General features: G+C 43.3%; 1 protein-coding gene and 1 long non-coding RNA gene across 4 annotated transcripts in view; both read left to right on the plus strand.

Annotated features, from left to right (window-relative positions):
- Positions 1 to 18,384, plus strand: part of fcho1 (FCH and mu domain containing endocytic adaptor 1) — a 56,955-nt gene that overhangs the window by 28,717 nt on the left and 9,854 nt on the right. For all 3 annotated transcript variants that reach the window (XM_046391202.1, XM_046391205.1, XM_046391204.1), the window contains 14 exons: positions 5,851 to 5,925; positions 6,480 to 6,621; positions 6,872 to 7,024; positions 8,355 to 8,459; positions 9,898 to 9,996; positions 10,400 to 10,496; positions 10,768 to 10,885; positions 11,071 to 11,095; positions 12,996 to 13,056; positions 14,935 to 15,128; positions 15,684 to 15,708; positions 15,842 to 15,898; positions 17,162 to 17,213; positions 17,944 to 18,068. In XM_046391202.1, coding sequence (XP_046247158.1) covers positions 5,851 to 5,925; positions 6,480 to 6,621; positions 6,872 to 7,024; positions 8,355 to 8,459; positions 9,898 to 9,996; positions 10,400 to 10,496; positions 10,768 to 10,885; positions 11,071 to 11,095; positions 12,996 to 13,056; positions 14,935 to 15,128; positions 15,684 to 15,708; positions 15,842 to 15,898; positions 17,162 to 17,213; positions 17,944 to 18,068 — 1,328 coding nt within the window. The remainder of the gene's footprint in view (positions 1 to 5,850; positions 5,926 to 6,479; positions 6,622 to 6,871; positions 7,025 to 8,354; positions 8,460 to 9,897; positions 9,997 to 10,399; positions 10,497 to 10,767; positions 10,886 to 11,070; positions 11,096 to 12,995; positions 13,057 to 14,934; positions 15,129 to 15,683; positions 15,709 to 15,841; positions 15,899 to 17,161; positions 17,214 to 17,943; positions 18,069 to 18,384) is intronic.
- On the plus strand, positions 25 to 3,029 carry LOC124060349. The gene is made up of 2 exons (XR_006843556.1): positions 25 to 1,622; positions 2,008 to 3,029. It is a non-coding gene; the product is annotated as an uncharacterized LOC124060349 (long non-coding RNA).

An 18,384-nucleotide genomic window follows, 5' to 3' on the forward strand; every position in this document is an offset into this window, starting at 1 on the left:
GATGTGTGTGTGTGGGGGGGTGGTACATCCTTGGGTTGATAGATGGGAGGTTGTGCCAAGGTTAAGTGAAATGGACGGAGATTATAAATGATGTGTTTCGGATTCCATCTCTGGCTGTATCTAACAAGACTTTTAGTTGCAGTCCCTGACTGTTTTGTGTGACGTTTGAGGCGCTACATGTGTAGGCTACCTCAGACGGTTTACTGGTCCCTGTGAATGTGGATTGTGATATGGAGTCGTTGTATTTTTTTAATGGGCTTCTTTTTGTTTCGGGTCACTCTTGAGCTTTACTAACTTCTGCTGGATTTCATGACACGTCACATTTATTCCGTCAAGGCCAAATCTCGCCCTTTTAATGAAAGTGGAAAAAAAATAATTAATGTCTCCAGCCATGTCTTGGTTAAAACCCTCTCTGCTCTGATCTCTGACTGCTGCCCTCACTGCTGTGCCACCTTTGGAAGGAAAAAACTCACACAGATAAGCCTGAAGAGGTGGATTATCGAATGGGCTTCTCTTATCCACGTTTAAAACTACTGGATTTGAATAATTCAAATCTTAAGCGGTTGTCTGAGTAGAGCTGCATCATGGCAGGAGCTGTCAGACACCTCCGTTTGCTGAAGTGAAAATCTCCTTCAGTTTTCCCACAGGCGACGTGAGGAGTTCTTCCACTGCTTGGAGATCTCATCAGTCCAAAGTTAGAGCGGCTGGGTTATAAAATACCTGCTCTTTGATTAAAAGTCACAAGTACACGCTTTGGTGCATAAAAGTGTGGCATAATTTTCTGACAAAGTGTGTGATGTGCTAAAGAATGTAGCATGCAATGCCTTGTGACAGCATGAGGTAGTCATGCTGTGCTAGATTGAGAAAGTACATCTGTAAGGGAGCCAGTGAACTCTGTAACCTCACTGTAAGCTCTGTGTGAGCTTAAAAAGAGCACTTCATTGTAACCTTGCATAAACAGTCATTTTTAAAAAAAATATTACAAGCAACAGCCAAGAAATAATGGTGTCTGAGATTAGCAATAACTTAAGCAGAATTGGAAAACACGCCTAAGGAGGAGAACCAGTGGTGTAAGTTGTCTATAGAGATTTATTAAAAGACAAGTGGAAAATCCCCAAGATGACCGAGGAGTCAAGGAGTAGCTGGTACAGAGGGATGAAATATGACACCTGGGACGCCCCTAGCTAACCCAGGTTGAAAAAATACTTAATAGTGAATGAGTGAAGACCAATGTAATGCTTAAGGGGATGGACAATAGGCGTGGATAAGTCCAAATCCCAAAGGTATAAAAGTGAAAGACGCCAGCAGCTCTGGTCAGAGACCTTTATGTGTGCCAAGTGTGCGTATCGAACTGTTCTCCCTTTTTGTCGACATTAAAGACTTGGCTGCTCAGAACTCTGTCTCCTGTTGATGATTTTACTGGACTCCAAGAAGAGGATTTTCTTGAACGATTGAACACTGCTAAAACTTTGAGTTTTTGATCTGTGTGGCCCGAAGCCTCGGCTCTAAAACACCACATTAGTTTTTGTTGAGCAAGCCAGGAGGGGACAGAATCCATAGTCCACCACCAGCAGCGCCCACACCCTGCCACCAGACTCACAGCCACCTTTAACTTTTTAAAGGTAAGCAGAGCCTTAATATTCTGCAAATTTGTGTGATGGTGTCTGAGTGAAGGGTGAAGGTAAGGAAGTGTGCTCACAGGTGAGAATCAGGCGAAATCATCAATGCTGATCATCAATCTGGAATGTGTGTGTGTTCCGGGAGCAGAGAAGGGAAAGATAAAGTGAGATGGGAGTGAACACTCACACACACACACACACACACACACACACACACACACACACACACACACACACACACACACCAGGACCGATAAGACTGAGCTACTCAGTAGAGAGCACAGCAGAGAAAGAAAATTGAGAATTTGCAGCAAATAGCTCATCAGTTGACTGTCAGACATATAATCCTAGGCATTTTAAAGCTCTTAGGATTTCTATTGTTCCTCAGTGGCCACCAACGAAGGAGGGGCTCCTACCACTCAAGCCAGCACATCCACTCAAGAGGCACCCGACTCGCAGGCATTGGCAGCCATGCCAATACCCCAGTTCAAGAACCTTCTGTATAAGAAAGCACCTGCAGAGGTTACTTACCTCCGTGCCCAACGTCGAAGGATATCCGCCTCTGCATGGGCCAGACAGTTTCGCCGCCAAAGTAAGCAGTACATAGAGACTCAACAACTGATAGCGGAGAATCGCCACCTCAGGCAGGTGCAAGTTCACCTGATGACTATCATTGCTGAAAAGAATGACCTCATTCGACAGAAGGATGAGATCTTTCAGCAGCTAAAGGATCTCATTCAAGCCATGGATGGCGTCATTCGGATAATACGCAAACTCCCACCCGACTCACGACGTTCACTGAACTTTCCTGCACTCCCGTGAACGAACACCCACCTCTTATGAATTCTTCATCATATTCACTCACGTTCACTTTTCACTGTGTGCACTACTGAAAGCATATGTTGTGTTGATAGTTCACAGCTCAGGATGTGGATTTGGAAGTCGGTCATCTGTGGCGCCACAGGAGAGTTTTCCTTCTAGAAGGTTTTTCGCTCCCACACATCTCGACAGAGTGAACCATCCTGTGTATTTCACTATGATGACTCTTGTCACTCTCACCATGTCACAAATTGTATGCACCAATCCACTGATATCACTGACTATACACCTTGCATGCCTTACACACTATACCACTCACAAATGGGTAATGGAACACTGACACTACGTAACCTTTCTCATAATCGGTTCATATATTTACTATGGTATTATCTGTATGTTGAATGTGAAACCTAGTAACAATGCTTAACCTCTCTAGCCTTAAGAAAGGTGTTGCCTGTTCGCTTGCCCACATGCATGGGCATTGTTGTTGTTGCTTAAGGGTCCCTGTTTGTAGGTTTAGTGCCCAGCACTGACTAAAAGATGTAACTGTACTCCTTTTTTTGTCCACATTAAAGACTTGGCTGCTCAGAACTCTGTCTCCTGGTCATGATTTTTGCTGGACTCCAAGAAGAGGATTTTCTTGATCAGTTGAGCACTGCTAAAACTTTGAGTTTTTGATCTGTGTGGCCCGGAGCCTCGGCTCTAAGACACCACAAAAGTAGAAGGTAATCACCAGTAACAAAGCTTAAATGTCTGCAGTCTGAAGCTCAAGATAACATCAGTTAACTTTGTTTTCATCTGCTCTAACGTAAGCTACAATCATTTTCATGACTGGCTAATTGACTTACAAGTTGTAAAAGTTATTTCCAAGTTACATTCATAAGTTAGGTTATTAAAAGCCTTTCCTGACAAGCAAATCCACTTCTCAACATATGCTCGGCCTTGGATGATATCACAGGTGAAAGATTAGCTGCTCTGTTGTGCTTCGGGTTTGGGGAAGTTCACACGATGACAACCCCAGCCGAAGATGTTATTTGTTATCTGTCACACTATCTGTCATTCTTCATCGCAGTCGTTTTTTCATTAAACCAAAATAAAGCCGATCTCTTAAGTCTCAAAATAATCTACAGTTCTTTTGAATTACAGGATGATATAAGTCTTCTGAGTGGTGTTTACAAGCTCTGAATAAGCCAATGTGCTGTTACTTGGTAACTTGTATTGACTGCACATCTGTTCTTTACCAACTAAGATCTATGTGAGAACACCAGAAAGGAAGCCTACATTTAGCTGTGTGAAAGATTTTCAGAAAGCTGCTGTGTGCAGACCGCGTTTCATCCAGCTCAGTTTGTGTTAAATGGCGACCGGCGACCCAGGAGCTGCTTGTTGTGGTGAAGGCACAGTCTGAGCCTCAGATGTGTCTGAGCTGTAAAGTCTAATGAGCACGACTGAGTTCACATTTGGGCTGATGGTGTTTGATTTCTATGGAGGTGAACTGTGTTTGCTCTGGCACTCTGATCACATTATTGCTCTTGTTTGTTACGTCTGTGGTGTCTCGCAAGCCCGTGCAGGCTGAGCACATTTTGGTGTATGAAAAGTAAATTACATTTTATTAAAGCTGGCAATAAATTAAAAGGTTGAGAGGTAAATCTGCCACTGTTGTTATTGTACAAATGCTGAAAGCTTGACAGGCTTACCAGAAGCACCTGGAGGGGGGTTCAGACTGTTACCTCATTAAAATTTTCTTCTTAGAGTGTGTAGTATGTTATATTAACTGCTTTGTCTTCTAATCAGTGATTAGCAGTGGGTAAATTGAGTGGAATAATGAGAGTTTGTGCTCTCGCAGCAGGAAGCGAATGCACCCAGTGTGCACCGTCGGACCGGTAATACAATCCTCCTGACACTGATTCAAAGTGTGTGCGCACATTTCCTTGCAGGGGGAAATTCATTTATCTGCTTGGACAGCAGCACGCAACAAATCAGCAGTGAGGAAATAAAATAGGGGCACTGGGGGTTAAAACAGAGTGTGAGCCTACGGGATGGAGGACAGGCCGTTGTGCTGATGAGCTGCCTCCATATTTTTCTCACTCCACTTGCCGGAAAGGTCACTTTGATTTAAAACGTAATATGAAACACTTGGTTAAAGTGCCGTAACAACTTCAGCCACATCCTCAGGCTTTCTCAGTTAGCGCATGTTGCGTTCACTGTCCTCAAGCTGGTACTAATGGACATACAGTATGTTGGTACTTTTTGTTAGTGAGGGACTATTAATGGTGGCTTATCAGGCTTTCACTTCTGCTGAGCTATCAGTTTAGGGCTGCAATAATTAGTTAAACAAGTAGTACAGGGACTATTTTGATTCAAGCTAATTAGCAAAACATCTGCTGCTGTCATCTTCTTACCATCTTATACTTTCTGTCTTGTAATAAAGTAATATCCATTGTCTTATACAGAGTAAATTTAATTTCTTTGAGTTTTACACTTTTTTTCCAAGACATTTAAAAATATTAATGGTACGCTATTTGGACAGAAGTATCCAGACACACCTCTTTGTGGGCTTCTTTCTCAGGACTTGGACTCAGCCCCTGACTTCCAGTGAAGGGAAATCTTAATACTTCAGCATACCAAGACATTTTGGACAATGCTATGCTTCCAACTTTGTGGCAACAGTTTGGGGAAGGTCCTTTTCTATTCTAGCATGGCTGTGGCCCAGTGCACAAAGCAAACAGATTTTTTTAATCACACAAAACCGGCATATCCTCAACATTTTTGTTGATATTTGTGATCCAGTTTGAGTTCCTGCACACTGCTCAAGACTGATGGTCTTTGTTGGTGTGTGTGTGTGTTTATGACTTCCTGTTGTGTTGTTGTATTCACCCCCAGGATATTTGGATCAAAGCTTTTTCTTGCTTTCTCTTCAGTGTTATTATAGTTGGTTATTAAAGTTTTATGCCCATGACTGGCAAAACTAGCCCATTTATCACTTAAATGTGGCTTATTGCCACATTTACCCAACGCTGATGAAAATTAATCTTTATCTCACTGACGCTGGTGGTAGATGCACCGAGTTGGGCCCAAAGTTAGTGCCAGATAGACATATGAGACCATTAGCAGAGGCGGTCATGTTGTGAGGAAGTGCCATTTGAGTACATTACATCTACCAGTCTGAAGTCTGTGTATAAGAATTTCCATTTTAAAGAGTGCACACATCACTGCTCTTCCTGTCGTGTCACTTGCAACTTTAAAAGAGAAACAAATAGAAAGAGGCGCGCACACACATACACACATGCACGATATATGCGGTGTGTGACGGGTGTAGAATGTGTGTCCCCATGATCTTCAGGTTTCTCTTTGGCAGAAGTAAATTGGAGTTGCCGTACTGTTAATTCCTATGTCACTGTGTTTGTTTTCACAGTGCTGCTGTTGAGGAGACCTACTCCAAATCGATGAGCAAACTGGCCAAGATGGCCAGCAACGGAAGTCCGCAGGGGTGAGTGTTGCCACGCAAACACGGCACAGCGCAGGAGCTTCACATGTCATCCTCATCGCCGCCGCCTTCCAGCTGAATTTATACCGTTGGAAGTTGTTTACTCCTGTAATTATACATGTGATGGTCATATGGCAACATATGAGATATGAATGAGGTCCATCTGCATCACCAAATGTCCACATTTATGATTAAATAATGCCTTCTCCGGTACTTAGCCTGTATGATTTAATGCATGTGTTTTCTATTATATGATTTGAAACACTCAGTGATGATGCTTAGCAATGAAAGGTTTAATTACATAGCTAATAGTGCTTATTTATAACAGTAAATGGTCATCAAACAGCACAGCACTGATGGGATCCTGCATGAACACACGTGTCTGTATTTCTGTCATGTTTTAATACCTTCTCTTTCATTATTACTTTTTAATATCGTTGAATTTTTAAAAAATCTTTAACAAAGTCTTAGAAGAGTATTTTTAGAACGTGTTCACAGCACGACACCTGAGTCTCACAGTCTCGTGTTTGCTTGATGCTTATGCATGTATTTCCCAGGACTTTCGCTCCCATGTGGGACGTTTTCAGAGTGTCTTCAGACAAACTGGCCCTCTGTCACCTCGAGCTGATGAGGAAGATGAACGATCTCATCCGGGAAATCAACAAGTACGCAGACGAGCAGGTCAAAATTCACCGCAAGGTACGTGCCTTGCCAGTGAGACACAACACTCCCTGATTTTTGTGCCTGTTTGTGTCTCTTTGAACAATCTCTCTGTACATTTTCTCATTACTTGTTCTGCATTGTGTCTCTGTTGTCCTGATTTAATTAATCTCACCCAAAATCCTAGTACTGCCTTCTCCCTTCATTGTAATTGTTGCAGTTTCCCTGAGAGTATCCGATAATGAACTGCACAGTATGTCAGCGTGTTGTCTTTATGTGTGTCACCCAGACAAAGGAGGAGATGGTGGGGACGGTGGAGGCGGTGCAGGCGCTGCAGGCTCAGAGCGGTCACCTCCAGAAGTCAAAGGAGGTTTACCACTCCAAGTGTTTGGAGCTGGACCGGCTCAGGAAGGAGGGAGCTCCACAGAAAGAAGTGGAGAAAGTGAGCCACCGCTTCGTCTGTTTTGAAGATTGTTTTGCAGGCAGTTCGGCTTTTAGTTTAGTTAGACAGTTTCTAGTTTATTTGTTCTTATTTTTAAGACATTTGAGATTTGTATCATCTCCTTATGAAATATTTTTTTTTACCTTCAGCTCAGTATTAGCAACGAAATACTCCCTGCATGAAACATCTGATAGTTATTTTGTTGGATGAATTTGGAGAATCCATCCTTTAAATGGAAAACATTTCTCGTTCCAGAGGGGCTAAGAGTTGGTGTTGGGCATGATGTAATATAAACTCATTACTTACAATCGCCAGCATTGCTTCCCTTAATAAGCAGGCTTTTAATGTGAAAAACATCAGGAAGTGGTAAGTCTTAGTTTAACGTGAATCAGGAATACTGCAAAGAGGAGGAACAAGTGGAATTAATTAGTGTGAAAACATTATTTCTGTTAAAAATGAAAACCCCCAGCAGCAGAGCAGTGCAGATAACATGACTCTGTTATTGTACTGATGGATCCATGGAAATGATTATTATTATTATTGTTATTATTGTTAATCTGGCTTGTATTTGTGATCATATTTGTGGTTTTCTTTGCATTTAATATGATCATTTACAGTTAAATGAATCTTGAAAGTTTATCCTTTATCCAAAGTAAACTGACTGACCTGAAGGTCTATTTAGTACGTTTCTATCACGCAGTCTACTTCACTGTCTGTAAGTAATACATAGTGTTTTTCAATAGTTTATTGAATTGAGATTTTTATTGATAAGATTGATGAGAGTTTTGAAAGAAATTCTGATATAAAAATACCCTGATTACTCTCTCAGTTTTATGAAAAATTGTAATCAAAAAGAAGTGCACAATTTGTAAAAAAACATATTCGTCTCCAGATCTACTGCACACGTCTCTCGGTACGTTTTGTGCACAGCTGGATGTGAACCGGAATTTGACAGGCTGGATTCAGTTTCCTGCCTCGGTATACCTGTGTAAGATCCAGGTGTCATGTCATGATTGCCTCGCTGTTGACACGTAAAATCCATCGTTCTGGTTTCTTGTGGTCCACTCTTGGCCCACCGACTGTCTGTTATATTGAAGTTAAGTTAATTAGATTCACCCTTTCTTGACAATTATGAAAAACAACATTTCAGACCTCCAATAGCAGCTCTTGTTTCACGGACGCAGGCTGCTGAATACTGAATGGAGTCGTTGTAATTATAGGGCAGAAAATTATTTCCGTTCTCTCGGTAACCTGCTCATTTTTCACTTCAGCTTTTTGAATGCGGGGCTCTGCAGCTAAAGGCCATTATTTTCCTTCTCTTTCTCACTAGGCGGAGCTGAAGTCTAAGAAAGCGGCTGAGTCATTTGCGCTGTGCATCGAGAAGTACAACCGTGTGGGAGGCGAGTTTGAGCAGAAGATGAGCGAGTCCTCCCAGGTCAGCTCTGAGTGCAGATGGGCTAAGGGTCACTTTGTCTTTGCTCTCTCCCACCTTCTGATGTGGTGGTGTTTTGTTTTGGTTTTTTTTAAATGTATTTTGTCTTCTCCAGGGTTTTATCTTATCTCTTTATGTCTGTGACTCACCCTCTCTGTAGCCTCCCACCGAACAAGAACTCCATCTCATTCTTTCATTTATCATAATGCCTTCCCCCAAAAATGGAAGCCTCAACTCATGACTCCTAAACACCCACCCGCTCGCGCACACATGCACGTCCTGCGCCCTGCTTATTACCTTTAATCACTGCCTCCACGCTTCCATGGTTACGGCTGCTGTTTCTATGGAAATCCTCAACAAACCCCTAGGTGTGTGTGTGTGTGTGTGTGTGTGCGAATTTTACATTTGAAATGCTGACTGAAATCCTTGTGACCAATTATCTCTTGTAATAGATGTGAGGGGGAAAGATCTGGTCATTATGAGGGGCTGTGTGGCACCTGGGAGAGCAAGAGCGAAGAAGACGTGGAGGAGGGGCCAATAAATGGCAGATCAGTAAATAAGAGGCCGAGATCAATTCTTGCTGCACGTGCCAGATCTTCACTGACAAGCCAAAAGAATCAAACTGCACTAGAGTTTGTTCAAACTGAACCCAACCAATAAGGTTTTCGTTCAGTCTTATCCACGTGTGAGAGGCTGCAGTCGTGGCTCAGGGGAGATGGGCATGAATGGCCCTGATTAAGGCTGACATGAGTTGAGGAGAGTCAGTGGAGTTTGCACAGTTAATTGGAGGAAACAAATTGGCGATCTCACTTCTCTAACGAAAGCCAGCGGCACTATATCAAGACAATTCCCCTGGAACCAGACAGCAACAAATGAGCTGGCTGAATGAAGAGTCAGGATCAAACTTAAATCCTAAATCCTCTCGAATTATCACTGGTTTAATGAACTGGCAAACCAGAACCTCTTCTGGAGACTGACTCCCTCTCTGTAGCCAAATCCTCAGCTCTTGTTTAAAAGACATTTTCTTTCTTACTGCATATATGTGGAGTTTAAAGTTGCTATAATTGGACTGTGGTTGCCCTTCAGCAGGGACAGTGAACTGAGCATGAATGGTAACAACCACAGCAATGAATATTAACCAAGCACACACCATTATGTTGATGACAACTGGGAAACTTACTCTCTCTCAGCATCATTACTGGAAAAGCAGAATTTCTCTGCTGTTTGGTAAAAAGAAACAGCTGTGTATAAATGCAGATGTGAGTGGAGCTTTCATGTTTTTTGGTTGCTTTTGAAAGGATTTAATTGCCACAAAAGATCAGCAAAAGACAAGAAAGATGAATTAACCAGCAGTGGAATTTTGAGGTTCACATGGTCATACGTGGAGTTTTTTTCCTTTTCCTTCTCTGTGGTTTTGGTGCGTGTGCACGTTTGTGAGCAGAAGTTTCAGGAAATCGAGGAGGCTCACCTGCGGCAGATGAAACAGCTGATCAAAGGTTACTCCCACTCCATAGAAGACACCCACGTGCAGGTGGGACAGGTATGTTGTGTCTGACACTTGTCTTTGAAGACAGAATCCTGCCTTTATTCTAAAAGCATCTGTTTCACACGATCACTTAGCATAGTTTGAGTGCATTCAGGTGGCATTGTGCACACTTCTATAACATCAGCTAAAGCCTGACCTTATAGGTTTAATAGTGCACTTGATCCACTTGGTCCCAATCTGGAAAAATCCTTCCTTTTGGACTTTGAGGAAAATAGTCTGTATTTCTTGCATTATTCCTATCCATTCAACAGTGATGGATGGCTCTGATTTTAGCCACTTCCTCCTGACAGCCTCGTTGCTTTCCATCAGTTTCATTGCGCTGATTTTCCAGCCTTCACATGAGATGTTATCAGCTTTTTAGGGGAACAGGTGATCATTCTGTTCTGCTCTTCTGCAGGTTCATGAGGAATTCAAGCAGAATGTGGAAAACATCAGCACCGATAACCTCATTAAGAAATTTGCGGAGCAGAAGGGCACGGGCAAAGACCGGCCAGGTACAGGCGGCACAACAGGAGGAATATTTGGCTTGTTGCCATTGGGAGTACAATAAAAGCATAAACATACAACTTGAGCAGCTTGTGTAACAATAAAAATATGTAAACACCCACACTGAATGCAGTATTGTGGAGGTGGAATAATTCATAGTGACAAAATACAACAGCGAGCGAGTGGAAGTGTGCCTACGTGCATGAATTTGTGTGTGTGTGTGTGTTTTCGTGTTTTCTGAATGTGTTTCATTCTTGTCAAACTGCCTGTTGTCTGCAGCTCTGGTTGGTTTTGAGGAATACATGACAGCTTTGGCACCCGAAGGTGGGAAGAAGAGTCGATCGAAAGCCTTCAGGATCCCTGGCCTGGGGAAGAGGGACAAGGAGCCAGACTCTACGTGAGTCCATGCACACACACACACACACACACACAGAAAAGGCAAACATGCTTTCCTGTACAATCTGCAATCTTCTGAAAGTGAATCATGATCTCAATCCTGTGCTGCTGGCTTCAGTCTGAGTTATTACTGAACAATGAAAACAAGTCTGAGGCTTTGTTTTTTTTTTCCATTTGCTTTTGCAGAGATTCAGCAGTGACTGAGGCGCTGGTGAGTATCAGATTTAATTCACACCCAAACACTGCAGCTCCAAAAACCACTGAGTCAATTATCAGTCGTGTCCGACTCCTGAAGCTGCAGTTATCCCTGCAGACAGCTGTGGCTTTTGGGCTATAAAAGCAGAATCGTGCATGTGTGTGTGTGTTTGTATGTGAGTGGAATAAAAGGTAAGAGGGAAATCAGCGTGTGATAGCAACATGACTGACGGTGTGGGGTTTCCAAGGTTTATTCCGGTACTTCTGAGAACAGGTTTCTGAGATACTTTGGCAGCCAGATGGGGGAGTGTGTACCTTCATCAGAGTGTGTGTATGTGTATTCCTGCTTGTGTGCCACTAGTATATGAGAGAGGGAGAGATGGATTGTATGTACGTGTGTGTGTGCTGCCAGAAAGCCATCTAACACACTGATGTGGAAGGAGAAAGTAAACAGCAGATCAGAGCCACTGGAGCTGCTGTGTTACACTTCCCAGGCATTAAGTTTCTGACTGTAGTGTGAAAGGTTTCACTAACGTTAGCAGAGGCCACTTGCATAAGAGTCTACGTGCGTTTACACAGTCCATCCGCCTTTTAGACGGAACATCAGCCTGCAAACCTAATACTGTTGCTTGGTTTTCTTTACCTTTTGAAATCACACTGTAGCACTCCGAGGCGTGTGCTGCTTTTGTGTCGAATGGAACACTTCACCTCACTAATTACTGTTAAAAAAAACTTCATAGCTTCATTCACTGATCCGAATTGAAATCATATTTTACGGATTTATGTCCAAGATGAGGCCTTCCTTAGCTGTCTGTTTTTAATTATGCAAGAATAAAATCAAATAGCATCTCTTCCATAATTTTCATGGGAAAAGCTGGACTGATGGATTTCTTTTGCCACTAGAGGGCAGAAGAACTCGAACACGAGCTCACCAACAATCCTATAAATTAGTTATGAGTAAAGGCCTCCTGTTCACCGGCGGACTTGTTAAAATAACCTATGTGACTGTTTATCAGCTAAGCGCTTCCTGTGCTAACAAGCTGGTTGCTAACTGTGTCCGTCTGCTGCACATAGTTTCTGGTGAGTTTTCAGCTGCCTGTTGTGGCCAAAGACTTTGCTATGAGGGCGCTGAGAGGGAACTAAAACAGTCCAGTCGCAGCTCCACAGTGAGTTGAAAGTAGCCGTAAAGCTCAGTTTAGCTGGTGATAATCCTCTGTAGGTTCATCACTGCATGTGTAACCTTTTGCATTGTCACACTCTTTTCACTTTGTTGTTGTTGAAATTTTATCATAAAATATCGATAATAGTTGCTTTGAATTTATGTGAGTCCAACTGTGGTTAAGATGCCTTTTATTATTCTGACGTTTAGAGTCCAGTCACATATTCTGCATTAACTAATCAACTCTGAGTGAGTGTAACTGATTGTGAGTGGCAGCGACTGCAGTTACGTTTGCCATTTGTTTATGACCACGCTGAGTCTAATAATAACTGCTTCCACGCTGGCTGGATCTTAAGTGCGGCCTTCCTCGTGTCTTTTATTTTGAAGATCATATGACTACAGGAACAAAACATCTGACATGTGCTCACACACATGAACTGATTTAAAGCAAACCAAAAGCACACCCACCGGTTCGCTTTCGTTCGACCCGTTGGGAATAACATGTTTATTGTAAAACGGATGTCGCAGTTTGTCACTGACTCACACTCGGGCCTTTGACATTTTAAGGGCTTGTTTATTCACTCAGACTCTAATAGAAAGCTCCCAGTACAACATGCAGAATGCATCACACAGTATGACAAAGCACTTCTGTGTGTCAGGTATGTGGCTGAAGCGCCATTTGTCTCTGTAGTGCCGACCCAGCTGGTGTCTGACTCCCTCTGTGTGTGTGTGTGTGTGTGTGTTCTCATTCATATAGAGCTCACCCCTGGAAGTCGACGATGAGGGATTTGTCATCCGAGCCGACAGCACGCAGAATGATATCCTTTTTCAGCCCACGCATGTTCAGCCAGGATTAACTCACACCGCAAAGAACCACTACAACTTTCAACTTTTCTTTCCTCTCACTGATAATTGTTTATAATTGTTCTTTGTTTTAGGTCGGTCGAGTTACTGACAAGATGTTTTGGGGTTTTTTTGTGCCAAGTATGATTGCAAAAGAGTGCCAAATTAGAGGAAAAACTAAAGTCTTCGATGCTCCTCATAGCGCAGATTATTCAAGCCTCTGGAAGTCTGTTGGACAGATGAATGCAAGTCCTGCAAAAGATCAAATCCACTGCAGGTGTTCAGCTATCATAACATGTGATTCATACGTTTTTAAAACTCGTCAAAGTAAGCAGCCCTTCCCATTTCTGAAACTGCAGTTGGTAAATATTTGGTGTTTTTACTCGATGATTTTTGACCACATCTGAACCGAGCTGACGCAAACACATGAAACGCGCCGTCAGCTGAGTGAAAACGAAGCACAACTGTGAAAACGCCAACTGGAGCCTTCATTAAATTCACCACATCGCTTCAGTTTGAACACCCACGTGTTTCAGATTCATGAAGGATGTCGCAAACTTAAGACTTGAGACGCATATAACAGACAGAGTTTGCAGCAAATTTGGCCTCATATAGACTCTAAAAGGCTCCTGACTGACATGGACGTGTTGTTAAACGAAGCGTAGTCACAAGGTCAGCAGTGCGACTTCATCCGTGGCCTCATTAACTGTAGAGCCAGACAGTTATAAAGAAATTTATTACACAAATTTGTTACACAAAGTGTACCCCTGTTGTTAAACACAGACGAGCTAAAACCTGCTCTCCGCCGGCTTGGCATATGAATGAATTATCCTCCATACTTAGCTAACACTTCATGTCCTGGCTGGCTGTCCTGACAGCTCTGAGATAACAGCTCTTCCTGACTTTGTCCCCCCTCGGCAGAGTAGTTGGTTCTTTGACCTATTTCCTCCTGATTTTATAAACACAAGACACAAACGCACCTCTGATGACATGATGCACCACTTGCCACGTGCAGCGTAGTCCAAAGAAGGAGGAAGGGGAAGCGACTTGGTGCGACAATGCAGCAGGATGTGACATTGAGGCAGCTTGAAACCTGCCGCTCGCTCGTCGGTGCCTCTGCTTTGTTTATGTTTTGTGTCTGTGTTGCACTGTTGTGTTTGATCGCTGCTTTTCATCTCTGCTGTCCCAATTCAGTCTTTCAGTGAATTGAGGAAGTTGCAGCGTTTGCCTACATAGAAATATATTTAATGCTTCAGCATACCAAGACATTTTGGACAATGCTATGCTTCCACCAACAGTTTGTTGAAGGCCCTTTTCTATTCCATAAGCTATTCCAAAGCCTCATAAAGACATGACTGGATGAGTTTGGTGTGGAAGAACTTGACTGGCCCACACAGAGTCCTGACCTCAACCCCATCCAACACCTTTGGGATGAACTGGAACAGAGATTATGAACCTGTTGGTCCAACATCAGTGTCTGACCTCACAAATACTCTGCTGCATGAATGGGCAAAAACTCCCACAGAAACACTCAACATGTTGTGGAAAGCCTTTCCACAAGAGTGGAAGCTGTTATAGCTGCAGGGGGGTCCAACTCCTTATTAATGTCATTAATATCCATGTAGGTGTGATTGTCAGTTGTCCTTTTTGTCCATATAGTGTAAATATTCAAGTATTGCGTTATAAGTTTGTCCCATTGAAACTCTGGTGTGAGGACTGAGTCAAAACATTCATAAAATATCGTAACACGAGTCAAGAAGTGTCTTCGGTCTCAAAGGGCCTGTAACACTGCACTCCTCACTCCTTGTTTATGATAAGAGCTTGCTCTCCTTGACCAACCCTCCTGCCTGTACGCTGCTGTGAGGAGAAGGAGACCAACTTTTACTCCAGCGACTCGGACTTTGATGACGAGGAGCCCAAGAAGTTCCACATCCAGATCAGGCCGATCGCCAGCAGCAACCGCAGCAACCCCGCTGCCACGGAGAAAGAGCTGAAAGCCACCGTCGGGGCGCTCACTCTGCCGCCGAACAGAGGCGCACGGCAACAGGTTGTACTTGTTTCAGTTTTTCTTTAATGTTTTGTGTGTTTCTCAGGATTGCTCTGATGAGTATTTTTCCCAAGACTGAGAAATCTAAAACTCTGGGGTAAATATTCTAAACATAATTGTCCCTTACTTGGCTCTACACTGAGGTAGTTCCATCAGCAGAAAAAGTGGACGTCACTTTCAGAATATTTAGAATATCAATTCAGAATGTGTGCTTAAATGACCAAAAAGAAAACATTTTCAGGATGCCACATATTTACTATTAGATATCAGCATATTTACATGCTTTAAGATAATACGGCAGCATTACATTTTCTTATTATCAACAAAGTCCCCGTGGAAAAAACTGAAGTGTGTGTGTGTTTTGTGTGTGTATCCGAAGTCTGATATTTCTTTATGTTCTCTTATCTTTATCACGGCTGACATGTTCCTTCATTGTTTCCATTGTTTGCTTCTGTATTCTTTATGAGACAGTAGAATAAATACAGAACATGTGCCCACTGTATTAACCAAAATATGCCCCCCCCCTTCCCCTTCCCTCCCTCTCTTGACTTTCAGGTGTCAGTCAAGCGACATCTCTCCAGTAAGTTCATTCAAACGTGTCTCTCTTGTACCACAGAGCAAAGTAATACGCAGTATGTTGTAGTCCGTCTGTTTGTACTGCGTCTTGTAGTAAAGACTTCTGAAAGCTGTTGTCTTCTATTGTGTCTGTGCAGGAAACTCGAGTACTGCAGGAGGTCGCTCAGAAGAGGGCGAAGGAGCCTCCCACAGAGGTGAGTCCGTCTGTCCATCCGTCCGTCTGTCTGTCTAATATTCACAGAATAAATGTAAGCAATTTGAGTGTGTCACCTTGGAATTCTGGGAAATTATAATGTAAAATATGAATTGATTTTATAAAGAAAATAATCATCAGATTGATCAGTGGTGAAAGCAGGTGTGAGTTGCTGTTGTCTGTCTGTAAGATTGTGGTTATCCAATGTTAAAGGTATAATACACAGCAAATGTCTTAAGAAAAAAAACTGATAGACTCATACAAAATTCATTTCTCTCAGTCATCACTTCTAAGCCTCTAGAAGTGTGCAGTGGTGTCTGCTTCTGCAGAGACTCTGACCTTTTCCTGTGTTTCCGTATTTTCTTAGTAAGTTTCTCAGACTGTGTGCAGCAATGTGTAGCCTGCAGCCAATAACAGTGCAAGGTCGGGACTCTGCAAAAGCATGGCTGCATCTTATCTCTCAGTCTGTCACGAAGAGCTGCAGGTCGGACTGTGTGAGATGCAGAGAAGCAGGATGAAGCTGCACTTACGCTGTGTTCACTCCAGAGGGTTGTGCAGAGCTTCAGGGGCGTGTAGTTGTGATTTTGAGCACAACTGCGGAGGAACAATAGAAAAATAACTTTTTATTTCTCAGATTTATTTCTCTGATAGTTCTCCTTTCATTTCTTTGTGGAATGACAATCATTTCTCAGTCATATTTGTAGGATTTGAGTGATTACTACCTTGTGCAGCATCTCTCTGCCTCCAGCATGTTTACCCCCCCCTTAACTCGAGACGGGAAATCTCTTCATCGGCTGACCTTGCATGAACAGCCAGCCCCCATTAGTCACACCCGAGCCCTCTGCTCGTGCTCCGAGGCATGTTTTATCTCCGACAGGTTCGTTAGCTGCCAGGACGTTAGGTTGGAGAGGGAAGCTACAACCTGCTGCTTCACAGCAGCGAGTAGTCTCTCTCACTTAAATCCAGAGGTGGCAAGATTAACGATGCGCCTGATTAAAGCGGTTACTCTGCAGCGACGGCAGCAGAAGCTGCAGCCGAGTGAGACCAGGCTAATTGCTGGTATTTATCACAGAGAAGGTAATGGCTGATGGGTTTTCCCTCATGTCGTCCTGCCTAACTCGATAACCGCCCTCGCTTAATGCCATGACGAAGAGCACTATGCAGCTGATTAGTTCTGATTAGGGAACATTCTCTGCAGCCAGTCGCTGTATCTCACTGTGTGTGTGTCTGTGTGTGTGTGTGTGTGTGTTTTGACTCTTAACAGATGGGGAGCAGGAGGGCCTCCGTAGGTCCACCTCCAGTCCTGATCACAGCGGGTGAGATGTCTCTGCCCTTCACCTCTCATATCTGTCATATCTGAGGGATGCAGCAGTATATTTATAAGTTAAATAGCCCCCCCACCCCACACACACACACACACACACACACACACACACACACACACACACACACAGTCCTTCCACTGTCCACCTTCCTCGTTTTGTTTTTCCTCAATTTCTCTCACTGTTTCCTTCCTCTTAATTCATCTGTAGCTCAGACAAAACCAAAAAAACAGACCAGAGCACCCTTGCTTACAATAAATGGCCATAAGTTTGTGGACCCAAAGCATCACACCCATATGGGATCTTATTCACAAATCGTGGGCATTAATCTGCTGCAGCCTGCACTCTGCTGGGGAGACACAAGATGTGGAAGCTGACTGTAGAATTTTGCTTGCATTCAGAGACAAATGATTCAGTTTCAACACTGATGTTGGGTGACAAGTCCTGTCTTGTAGTCAGCGTTTCAGTGTGTCCCGGAGCTGGTGGGTCGGGGCTCAGTGCAGGCCAATCAGATTCATTTTCAACATTTATTCATTTAGTTTTCAGAGTTACCCAGGAGGAAAAATAAACACCATCAGGACATAAAATTGTATCTTTTCAAAAAGAAAACAAATATATACAATTTCCTCTGTACTCACTTCCCTCCCTTTTTGTTACCTCTCCTCTTCATCACTCCTCTGCTCCCCCTGATTTTCTGTCTCTTTCCCTCCTCGTTGCTCACCAGGTTGAGTTCGACGGCTTCGGGCTCAGACAGTTTGTTCGGGCCGCCGTTGGAATCGGCCTTCAAGTCCAAAAGCTTCGATGGTCGGGAACAACTCAGAGAGCGCAACGCTTTTGGTGCCTCTGAATGTAAGAGATCATGTTGTTGTTGTTGTCGGTTCATAGCAAGACTATATTGGCTCAAATATAAGACGATCTCCCGTTTTCCAGCAGCTGTGATGAAAATAAACACAGTCCCTGTCAGACGAGAAGACAAACAAGGCACAACCGCATGCTCACAAAACCCCACCCCGATTCACCCACCGACATACGATTACAAAACAAAACAAAATAAAGGTTACCAGAGTAACACGTAATTGGAGATGGAAGCTCAAATACGCTGCATCTCCAGCGTCCAAAGCCACTGAAACATCTGGCTGGAATCTGCACGCCGTCACAGCCGGGA

The sequence above is a fragment of the Scatophagus argus genome, chromosome 6 (genome assembly GCF_020382885.2).
Source record: "Scatophagus argus isolate fScaArg1 chromosome 6, fScaArg1.pri, whole genome shotgun sequence".
In the NCBI taxonomy this organism is placed as follows: Eukaryota; Metazoa; Chordata; class Actinopteri; family Scatophagidae; genus Scatophagus; species Scatophagus argus.